At 39.5% G+C, this 12,220-nt stretch overlaps 1 protein-coding gene across 5 annotated transcripts in view; it reads left to right on the top strand.

Annotated features, from left to right (window-relative positions):
* STAU1 (staufen double-stranded RNA binding protein 1) overlaps positions 1–12,220 on the top strand; it is a 51,997-nt gene that overhangs the window by 31,993 nt on the left and 7,784 nt on the right. For 3 of the 5 annotated variants that reach the window (XM_057503075.1, XM_057503074.1, XM_057503072.1), the window contains 2 exons: positions 3,239–3,337; positions 11,288–11,518. In XM_057503075.1, coding sequence (XP_057359058.1) covers positions 3,239–3,337; positions 11,288–11,518 — 330 coding nt within the window. The remainder of the gene's footprint in view (positions 1–3,238; positions 3,338–11,287; positions 11,519–12,220) is intronic. The other 2 variants (XM_057503073.1, XM_057503076.1) reach the window with 1 other exon arrangement.

Raw genomic sequence — 12,220 nt, 5'->3', positions numbered from 1 at the left:
ATGTGGAACCTCAGTATATAAAATAGAAAGGTAGCATTTCATAGTATACACTTGTAAGTTTGAATTTTATAATATTTAAAACAATCTGTGAGAATAATTTATGTGAATTTTCAAAACAAAATTATACTACAGTTTTTGTCTATCAAGAAAAACATGGCTGGGAAAGACATAGTCGCATTTTAAAACAATGGTTCACTGCTATGGGAAGGAGGGTGAGAAAGGCTTCATTGTTTTCCTTAAAAAAAGGAAAGAAAATTTTATGTCACTAATACTTAATGATGACATCTGTTAAATCCAGCACAATTACTTGTTAATTTGTACTTTTCTGTACATTTGAAATGTCATAATTAAAAGTTAAAACTAATCGGGCTGGTAAAGCCAACAACAAATTTGAAAACTGGGGTGGTACGTACATGACAATTGAGGTCTTTTATCAGCCTCAGCACCCAGTTTATTCCCCAGTTTTGTCTGGTTACACATAAGAGAACATTCTCATTCACATTACTTAGCAAGAGAGGGAACCATTTTTAAAAAGGTCATCTATTTAAAATAAAAAACTGGATGCTCTTCAAACAGCTGTCAGAAACTTTGTTGTGCACAAAAATGAGCTAACCTGTTAGCACAAGTTAATGCATTGTCTCTAGTGTATGACTATTTGATATAAACACATTTTTTTGTTGCTTTAAAAAATTAAGGTAAAATACACATAACAAAGATTACTGTTTTAACTATTTTTTAAGTATACAGTTCTGTGGCATTAAAAATATATTCTCATTGTTTTTCAGTTATCACCACTATTCATTTTCAGAACTTCTTTATCCCACATTGAAACTCTGTATACGTGAAACAATTAACTTCCCCTTTCCCCTGGTAACCTCTATTCTATTTCTGTCTCTCTGCATCTGCTTATTGTAGATACATCATAGAAATGGATATTTGTCTTTTGTGTCTGGCTTATTTCACTTACTATGTTTTCAAGATTCATCCATGTTGTAGCATGTTTCAGATTTTCATTTCCTTTTTAAGGCTGTTGAATAATATTCCATTGTATGAGTGTTCCACATTTTGTGTACCCATTCATCTGTTGATGAATGTTTGGCTATTGTGAATATGCTTCTGTGAACATAGGTGTGCAGATATCTGTTTGCACCCTTACTTTCAGTTCTTCTGAGTATATGTATAGAAGTGGAATTGCTGAATCATATATGTAATTCTATGTTTACCTTTTGAGGAACCACCTAAATTTTCTACTGAGGCGGCCCTATTTTACATTCGCACCAGCAATGTACAAGACTTCCAGTTTCTCTGTTTCCTTGCCAACACGTGCGGTTTTTTGTGGCCATTCTTACGGATGTGAAGTGGTATCTCATTGTGGTTTTGACTTGGATTTCCCTAATGATAGTGATGTTCAGCATCACTTCATGTGTTTGTTGGCCATTTTTGTTATCTTCTTTGGAGAAATACCTATTTAAATACTTCTCCCATCTTTGAATTGGGTTGTGTGTTGTTGAGTTGTAGGAATTCTTTATATATCCTGTATATTTATCAGATGTATGACTTAGAGATATTTCCTCCCATTCTGTGGGTTGTCTTTCTTGGTAGTGTCTTTCAATGCACAAAAGTTACTCATTTTGATGAATTTCAATTTATCAATTTTTTGTTGTTGCCTCTGCTTTTGCTGTCATTCAAGAAATCATTGCCAAAGCCAGTGTTACAAAACTTTTCCCCTGTGTTTTCTCCTAAGAGTTCTATGATTTTAACCCTTATGCTTATGTCCTTGATCCATTTTGAGTTAATTTTTGCATATGGTGTAAGATTAGGGTCCCACTTAATTTTTTTGCATGTGGATATCTGGTTTTTCCAGCACCATTTGTTGAACCTACTTTTTAAAATAGTCTTTTTTTATTTTTTTAGCTTAAAACCTATTTCAAAAATAAATTTCAAACAAACCTCTTTGGAGACCCATGCTTCTAAAGCACCTTGCTTCAAGATTTCTGGTTTTTAAGGATTCACTCATGAAGAGTCCCTCTTTCTGTTTAGAAGTTAAACAAGAATGAAAATGTGTTTAGGTTAATAAACCACCAGAAATGCTATGCAAATAATTTTGGCTAGGCAGAGAGTGAAGTGAAACCATATTGGAAAAAAAACATTATCATAATGGAAGGGGAGACAGAATTATAGTGTCTGGGATACATTTACTTGTATAGGATTATACTTGATTGTATTAATGATTTTTTTAAACTTGGAGTTTTATTTCTTTTAATTACAGCTTGAAATACTGATCCATTCTAGGTAAAGGATTTACATGATAAATGTAAAGAAGTGCACAGCAGATAAAATCCTGGATAGTCCTGAACCTTGCTGATTCAGTAATTTCAGTCATGGGTTCCTGTCAGATACTGGGTGCTAATTTGGAAATAGGATTTTACAAATTCTTTGACAAGAGCCCCAATAATATGAACAAAAATACAGCTGTGGGTGACACTTTGCTATTACTGAGCTTATCTAGTTTCTCATATTATCACTGCAGTGCAGTAGAGAATCCATGTTTATCAGCATGCAGAGATGATCTCTGCCCCTCTTTAATCCCAGCACAGAGATGTTATCTGCCCCTCTTTAATCCCAGCCCTGGCTGGAGAATTGTAAATGAACCTCTTATGAAGACAGAGTCTTGGCTTTTGTTCAGGAGACTTGATTAGTTTGCACGTTGCAATTTTGCCAGCAGCAGTGAGTATGAGACACGCGGCAGTTCTGTAATTTGTTTCACTGCATCCTTTTTTAAAAAGGGGTTTCCAGGGACTCTATGTCAAGTAAGAAACTTTACTTAGGTGCAGAGACTTCTGTTTGAACTTGCCGTGTCCCACACAGATCTGTCTGTATTTTGACTTTCAAAAACATGGCTTGCCAGTCCCCTGGGTCCCAGTCCCTGGAAGCCATTCTTCCTGACCAGCCATGGCCTCTTGCTGTACCACAATGAGGCTGATACATACCTAGAGGTCTGTTAGGTGTGGATTGCTTGCAGTGGATTTTTGAGGTATCAGCTGACCCAAGTTTGAAAGAAAGGACACTTTTTTTGGCCTTTGACATTCACTGGCACATGGTACGCATGTGGCTTTGTTCACTGGGTTAGTGCTCAGTCCATAAAGCCAAGGTTCAGTGTTTTTAAAGTTTATCATCACAGTTGAGATGTTGACAGTTTTAATAGAAGTTGACTGCAAAACAATTATTCTTCCTTTAGGTGAATGGAAGAGAATCGGAAGAAGAAAATCTCAATAAATCTGAAATAAGTCAAGTGTTTGAAATTGCACTTAAACGGAACTTGCCTGTGAATTTTGAGGTAAGCTTATTTTACATGTGGGACTCTGTATTGTAAAATACTGGTGGCATTTAGCATCGGAATTTGTTTTTAGTGAATAACTGGAGTAATAATCATATATATGGGACCTTTCAAATCTAAGATTCAAACTTTGTGTTTAGCAAAGCAATATTTATTCACTTTTTCTAGTTAAGAACAGCCATTGATCTCTAGATGGTCCATGGGTGGCATCAGTTGGTCTGTGTACATCCTGACATGGTTTGATGAATACTGTATTTATGTTTTTGTGTGTATTCTTCTGGAGAGAAGGGTCCATTGTTTTCATTAGATTCTCTAAAGTATCTCTTATTCCAGAGTATTAAGAATTTCCTTAACAATCCCTAGAAATCTTGTCAGAGTAATTGTTACAAGGACATAGGTTTTGTCGTTGTCCAGCATCTGCCGCCCAATTCACCTGTAATAACTTCTTTTGTTTTTGGAGACTTTATGGTTGAAAAATAAAATGGGTTTTTAGTTCAAAATGGAAAGTAAGGTACATTTAAGTATGTGTTTTCTTCAAAGACATGGTGAATCCAAATAGACTAGGCAGGTAAGGAAGGATTTTTTTAGTTTCCCTTAATGATCTGACACATGGCAAATTCTTTGCAAATTCTTTTGATTTTCATGCTTGGTTATGCAAGGTTGTGTTTTAATAATAGCACATCAATTCTTTAGTCTTTCAAAGTTAAAAAGACTATATATATGTTAGTCTTCCAAAGAGCATTAAACTTATACTTTGTTATTAGGCAAATGTAACTTGAGGTGGGATATCTGCTTAAAACAATTTCAAGTGGTTCATAAACATTTTTTTGGCTGTTTCTTTTTAAAAGCCCATCTGAAGTTTATTATTCTGTAAAATAGTTTATAATGTTGTAGCATTTTTGAATTTTCAGGTGATCCCCAAATTTCGTGCCTGACTTTCAGAAAATACCTACCTTCTGTTAAGTGCCAGTACCCTAAACTGGCTTCTGAACTCAGTCCTCAATCCATCAGCTAGGTAATGATGATTTCTGACCTACACCTGGCAGTACTTACCTTCCTGCCATGGGGAACACGTGGGGATAGGAAGTTGGACTTGGATAACAGGGCAACCCTGTGTCTGCCCCCACCCCCTCCATCCTGCCCTGTCCTGGCAGGCAGGACAAGGTTTATATTGTCCCCTTCCTGGAGTGCAGAGCCCCATATGGACCCAGCCCGGGTATTTTCTACATCTTCCAGCCTTTCTTCCTCTCTTGGGGGTAGGTCTTGGGGAGAGGACCTACAGAGTGACAGGGCTAGTAGTTGGTTAGGAACTAGGTGGGAGCTTCACCCCAAGAAACCATGAGATCTTCCTGGGTACTTACTGAAGGAAAGGAAAGAAATGCTTCCTTTCTCTCCCTGCTGAGGGATTAGTAGGTCATGAGAAAGGATTTCTAAAGATTGGAGGGTAGGGTCAAGACTGTGGGAGTGGGGAGTGCCTGGCTTCCCAGGTTACCCCTGGGTTACAGAGGTGACTACTGGGGCCAGGGCCCTGGATCCCCGTGAAGCTGCCACCTGCTTGCACTAGTTGCTGCGCTGCCTGCGAAGCCTCAGAGCTTTCTGGAACTGCAGTGAGGGATTCCTGTTTTATGTTTTTGCTCTGTGGTATTTGAGGACCAGATTGCTTCTGTCCCACCTCTACTTTTGCTTAGGTTTCAGGTTTGGCTTTCAAATTTGTATTCAGGAATATGTGACATGGCAGGGAACTGACAAGTAGTCACCACTGGGAGTGCCCTCTGGCAGTGAATACCTTTTAAAGTGATAGTCTAAACATTACATTTTGAGCATAGGAGGTAGTATATTGAGTTTGTTATGATGAGTTCTTATATTAAATAACTCTCAAATATCAAAGGTTCATATTAGCTTCCATTATTACCTTGAGCCAGGGCTTTCGTATTTTGTTTTCTTCCTTCCTTCCTTCCTTCCTTCCTTCCTTCCTTCCTTCCTTCCTCCCTCCCTCCCTTCCTCCCTCCCTCCCTCCCTCCCTTCCTCCCTTCCTTCCTCCCTTCCTCCCTCCCTTCCTCCTTCCCTTCCTTCCTCCCTCCCTTCCTCCCTTCCTTCCTCCCTTCCTTCCTTCCTCCCTCCCTTCCTCCCTCCCTTCCTCCCTCCCTTCCTTCCTCCCTCCCTTCCTCCCTTCCTTCCTTCCTCCCTTCCTTCCTTCCTTCCTTCCTTCCTTCCTTCCTCCCTCCCTCCCTTCCTCCCTCCCTTCCTCCCTCCCTTCCTTCCTCCCTCCCTTCCTTCCTCCCTCCCTTCCTTCCTCCCTCCCTTCCTCCCTTCCTTCCTCCCTTCCTTCCTCCCTTTCTCCCTTCCTCCCTCCCTCCCTCACAGTTCTGTCTCTGGCAGCTGGAAGATTGCCTGACATTGGATGCTCAGGAAATAGTTATAAATGAACAAAATATATATTTTTTAGTTAAGTTTTTGATAGTAAAATCTGTTACATAGGAAGCTGTGTTAGGTATTTAATAGGAGAAGAAAGGAGCCATTTATAAGTCTTCAAAAAAAATGTAAACAGCTTGACTTGTGATAAAATATATAGTTTTAGTTAGAAAATGTGGTGTCATCACTGGGAGGCTTCTGGGACTTGATCACACTAAATACACTTCTAGGTCAAACTCTAGGCTTAGGTGGGATCACACTGTGAAGGGGCGGTAAACATGCTTGCCAAGGGGCCAGGGTGATGGTGCAGTTTTGAAGTGAGCATCAGGGTGGCAGCTTATCTTTCGAATGATGTGGTCTAAGGATGTGGGCATCCGGGCTGCGGGTGTGGAAGGTGGGGTGGGGACCGGGGCACGCTCTGCCAAGCTCCGCAGCGCATGTGTGGGTGGGGGCCTCCTGCACCTCTCTTCTGCCCTCTCCTCTCTGAGGAGCCTCCTGGTCTCCTGTGCTCTCATAGTGTTCCCAGCCAGGTTTTCAAGTATTTTTTTGAAAATTTTAAACCTATGGAAAAGTTGAAAGAGGACAATGAATATCTTTCACTTAGATTAACATTTGCTCTTTCTTTCTCTGTAAATGTACATATCATCTTATTTTTTTACTTTTGCTGAATCATTTGAGAGTAAGTGGCAGACGTCATGTCCTCTGACTCCTAATATTTCAGCATGTATCACTTAAGAACAAGGACATTATGTTAAATAACCATGATCTGTTTATCAAATACAGGAAAGCTGGTGTTGCTGCCCTGCTCTTACCTCCTGTTAGCCTGTGTCGCACTCAGCCAGGTGTCCCACGCATCGCACTCTGCCTTTAGTTGGCGCATTGCTTTCGTCTCCTCTGATCTCTAACAGCTTCTCAGTGCTTGCCTTTCATGACACTGACATTTTTAAAAGTCAGTTGTTCTAATAGAACAGCCCTCAACTTGGGTTCATGTGAATGTTTCCTTATGGTTAGTTTCAGGTTATGCCTTCTTGGCAGGAGCACCACAAAAGTGATGCCAGTTCTTCTCAGCATCACAGGAGGTCATTTTATACCAGTGTTGGTGATGTCAGCTTCATGGTCTACACCAGGTGTGCTCCACCTGAGGCGTCCTTTCTCTCTGTAATTAATCCATAACTGCAGGCAGATGCTTGAAGGTTCTGCCCTAACAGGTTTCCCGAGTGATTCTAAGCAGTCCCTGATAAATCTTACCATGGTGGATGTTACGTTGATTTTCTGTATTTCCAAGCTGGTGTTGTATTCTAAAGAAAAAGTACCCCCCACTACATGACATTTGTTCATATGAGTCTAGGTGCATTGCTGTCTTTATTCAAAGGGTTACTCCATTGTTACCGTTACTCCTTTTGATGTTCAGATTGCTGTCCAACTGGCTTTTGTGTCCTTTGACATGTTCCCATCAGTTCTTTTGTGTGGGGTTCAGGTTTCTTGAGGTTAATTTGCATACAGTAAAATTTACCCTGTTTAAGCCTATAATTTGATGTTTTGGATGAGTACACAGTTTGTATAACAGTGTATGAGAGCAGTCAGGGTGTAGGGCATCTTTCACATCTGCAGTCAATCCCTTGCCTCTGTTCTCAGCCTCAGGCAGCCACTCTGTTTTGTTCTACAGTTTTCCTCTGCCAGAATGTTACATAAATGGAATTGTAGAGTATATTGCCTTTTGTCCAGCTTCTTAAACTTAACATAATGCAAATTTTGAGTCGTCTGTGTTGAATGTGTCATTAGTTCATTGCTTTTTATTGCTGAGTGGTGTTCATCGTACAGACATACCACAACTCAGCTGTTACCTTTTGAAGAACATTTGGGCTGTTTTCAGGTGGTGGTTATGAATAAAGCTACCAAAAACATGTACATACATTTGTATAGGCATGTTTTCATTTCTCTTGGGTAAATATTTAGGACTAGATTTGCAGGGTTGCATGATAAATACATCTGTAACTTTATAAGATGCTGCCAAACATTTCCAAAATGGGAGTATCGTTGTACCTTCCCACTCGCAATGTATGAGAGCTCGTCCTCTCCAACACTTAGTATTGTCAGTTTTTAAAATTTTAGTCATTCCAGGAGGTGTGTAGTAATAACTAGTGGTTTTAGTCTGTATCTCCATGAAGAGTAGTGACATTGACCACCTTTTCATATTATTTACTGTCCGTGTATCATCTTTAGGGAAATGTCTGTTCACATGTCAATTTTTTAATTGAGCTTGCAGGTTCTTTATGTATTCTGAATACAATTCTTTTATCAGATATTTATTTGCCAAATATTTTCTCCAAGTTTGTGGCTTGTCTTTTCATTTTTTTTCAGTGTCTTCCAAAGAGCAGTAATACTTAATTTTGGTGAGGACTGATTTGCCAAATTTCTCTTTTATGGCTTGTGATTACCTAAGATACCTTTGCTTAATCTGAGGTCATTCTCCTTTGTTTTCTTCTAGAAGTTTTATAGTTTCAACTCCTAAATTTAGGTCTATGATTCATTTTGCGTTATAATTTTTATTATGCTCTGAGGTAAGAGTTGAGGTTCTTTTATTTTTTTTCTTTTGTATTTGGATGTGTAATTGTCTGTATACCCTGCCTGTCTCCTCCCCTCTTCAGAGCTTGAGGACTTCTTTACTTTCTGGTAGAACAACATGTTTTACCCTCACTTAGAACTTTGCTTGTTCTAGTTTTGGCCTCAGTGGAGAAGGATATTCTTATAGACATGGCCTCAGTGTTCCTTCAAGGAGCTGGTTCCCATTAATGAAGAGTGGTATATGGAGGCCAAGATGAGGGTGTGAGGCATGCCTTTTGCTGCTGGAGAGTCATTGCTTCCAGCCCCTATCAGCAGATAGTACTGGTAAATACTGTATTTTTAAAATCCCAAGTGTATAACTCTATAATTTCAGCCCAGCACTCTCTGTTCCTTAATTTCTATGTTTGGATCTCCTTTTTCCATCATGAGATTCTGGCTCCCAGCAACGTCAGTGTATATTTACTCACACCATCAACCACAGACCTAGAAATAAAGTGCGAGATATCTTTGGAGTTTGTTTTTTTTTTAATTAAGGTATTATTGATACACAGTCTTATGATGGTTTCATATAAACAACACTGTGGTTTTAACATTCACCCATATTATCAAGTCCTCACCCCCTCTATTGCGGTCACTCTCTATCAGCGTAGTAAGGTGCTATAGAGTCATTCCTTGTCTTCTCCATGCTCTTTTGGGTTCTTTTATCTTCATACTGAAGATATATCAGCAAAGTATTACGTTCCAGAGTTACTTGTCTATTGAAATAAGCTTCATATACTGTAAAATGTACATACCTTAAGTGCATAGGCCATTACGTTTTAACTTGTGCAAACCCATGATTCACCAACCTGATCAAGATGCAGAACATTTCCTAACCTCCAAAAGTCCCTGCTCCCCTGCCCAGTAATACCCACCTAGAAGATGCTGCTTTCTGCAATCACTAGATTGATTTTCGTTGTTCTTAGACTTCATGTAAAAGGAATGATGTAATATGGGTGGTTTGCTGTTGAGTTTCTCCATGTGTATCAGTAGTTTATTGCCAAGTGATAATTCACTGTATGAATATAAAACTAATTTATCCATCGTCTTGTTGACAAACATGTGAGTTGTTTCCACTTTGGAAACTATTATAAACAAACCTGCTAAGTCTTCTCATGTACACGTGCACACAGAAGTGCTGAGTCAAAGGGTAGGTGTTTAATAAAACTTGTCAAACCATTTCCCAAAGTGATTTTACTAGTTTACACTCCCATCAGTTGTTCCACATCTTTGTCAACACTTGATATTGTTATTTGGTTTAATTTTAGCCGTTTTGGGGTGTGTGTGTGCATGTGTATGTGTGTGTTGTATTTCATTATGGTTTCAATTTGCATTTCCCGGGTGACTAATGATGGGTACTTTGTTATATATGAGATCTTATTTTATAAAGCACTTGCTCAAGTATTTTTTTTTTAATTGAATAATTTTTCTTTTCATTACTGACTTGTGCGAGTTCTTTAAATATCCTAGATATAAGTCCTTTGTCAGATACATATATTGCAAATATTCTATGGGTTCCCTTTATTTTTTAGGTGTCATTTGATGAGCAGATTTTATTTTGAGGAATTCCAATTTTATTTTCTTTTTGGTTGGTGTCTTTTGTGTTAAAGAACTCTTTGCCAACCTCATGGTCTTGGAATTTTCTCTGTGTTTGCTTCTGAAAGCTTCAGAGTTTCAGCGTGCACATTAGGTCTGTATTCTAGCTCCAGTTAATTTATGCTTATTGTTGAGCTGGAGGTCATGGTTCAGCTTTCTCCCATGTGGATATTTAGTTGCTTTAATAGCATTTTTTAAAAAAACACTTTTGATTTCCTTTGGTATGTTTGCCAAAAATTAGGAGACCATAGATGTGCCCATTTATTCTGCATTATTTTCTGCTTTATTGAGCTGTTTATCTTTAAACAATACCATGATGCCATAGTTGCTCTTGCTTTATAGGAAGTCTTGAAATCTGTAGATGTAAGTCTTCTAACTTAGTTGTCTTATCAAAGGTGTCTTGGTAATGTAAATTGGATTCAGTTTTGATTTTCCTTCTCTGTGATTGTGGAATTACTTTAACATGCACTTAGGCTTCTGTTCACATTCTGTTTTAGTGTTTTCCTCCATCTTTGATGACTTTATTTTTGTATTTTTATATGTAAAACACTAAATAGTTCCAAAACTCAAGACTGTAGAAAAAGATACATTCAGAAGTGTCCTATTGTTTGGTCTTTCTCTCCCACTTGCTGTAGGACACTGATTCCATTGGTTTCTGTTTTATTATTCCTGTGTTTCTTTTTGCAGAAATAAGTATATAACTACATTTGTGTGTATTTATATATACATGTGTGTGTGTGTGTGTATATATATATATACATAAAAGCCTTTTTTTCCTTTATGCAAAAGCTAGGGTATCATATATACTCTTTTGTATTTTGCTTTTTTTTAATTTAGTATGTGCTGGAAATCACTATCAGTGCTTAGAAATTTTCTCATTCTTTTTTTAAAGCTGCATAGCAGCCACTATTGAAAAAGCTCAAGCTTGGCTGGAGGCTCAGAGCAGATATTAAACTTGAACTCCTTGTGCTACAGTTATTTCTGGGCCGTGCTGGGCTTCCTCCCTGCTGTTTGCAGTGGATCACACTAAACTCAGGAGAGTCTGTGAGCCTGGGGCGATGTGAGCCATACTGATGGAAGGGCGAGAGTAGAAATCATTCCCCTATTCCACGCCTATTTTGGACTCACCAGACCCAAGAATATTAGCAAGTTTGGAAAATAATAGAAAAGGGAAGAAAAGCATGCAGGATTATCACTATTTCCTTTTGCTGACATTTATGCTCCTTTCATTTAGTGGGGCTTGTCCTCAACTGTCCTTTACTTGTGCTTCATGGAAGGTAGTGTGCTAACCAGTGTGCCCTACAGCTTGTCATAAGTGTCTGTCACACTTTCACTCAGTCTTTCCCTCTAAAACAGGTTGCCCGGGAGAGTGGCCCACCCCACATGAAGAACTTTGTGACCAAGGTGTCAGTTGGGGAGTTTGTGGGGGAAGGTGAAGGGAAGAGCAAGAAGATTTCAAAGAAAAACGCTGCTATAGCTGTTCTAGAGGAGCTGAAGAAGTTGCCACCCCTGCCTACAATCGAGCGAGTGAAGCCCAGAATAAAAAAGAAAACAAAATCCATAGTCAGGGTAAGAGACTTTCTGAGTGAAGAGGGTATTTTCATTGCCCTTAGGCAGTTGGAGGATTTAGAAGCTGGCTGCAGACCCCAGTGAAGGGGACGGGAGCTAACATGCCACACGCCAGGCCTGGTAGACCCTTCCCTGGGGTCACCTTGCAGAGTCCTCCCCGGAGCCCCAGGTTGGCCAAAGATAGGCCACTGAGCCAGCTTCAGGGGAAGCATCTGCAGGCGTGGCTGTGGCTGGAGGGTGTCCGCACAGCTTGCGGTCGCAGGGAGGACCCTCTGGGGAAACCCTTAGGTGGTGCTGCCTCCATGTCCCTGACCACTGAACTGTTTGCAACATGAGGGAGACACGTGGTTGCACAAAACACCTTGTTCTGTTGGATTTTTCAACCATGTTAATGAACCTGTCAAAAACTATGCACAATCCCTTCCACCAACCCCAAAGAAGGGACTCCTTTCTTTGCTAGGGTCAGCTCTGTTACAATTATCAGTACAGTTTCATGCTATTGAGGCCCAGTACACAAAAGGTAGCATAATGTATGTATTTCCGTGCAGTTCCCTTTTCTTCTTAATGTATAGATGTCCTTAATAGAAGTCACTCCCTATCACTGAGTGAGTGCGGATTCCTTGGCACTAGGGGTGGCCAGCCATGAAGAACTGTGAGCCTTAGGCTCTTGCCATGTGGTGTCAGCTTGAGATTTTTTTTAGT

This window comes from Manis pentadactyla, chromosome 5 (genome assembly GCF_030020395.1).
Source record: "Manis pentadactyla isolate mManPen7 chromosome 5, mManPen7.hap1, whole genome shotgun sequence".
Lineage (NCBI taxonomy): Eukaryota > Metazoa > Chordata > Mammalia > Pholidota > Manidae > Manis > Manis pentadactyla.
Note: the sequence above shows the minus strand (reverse complement) of the source record. Positions and strands in the feature narration are given on the sequence as shown.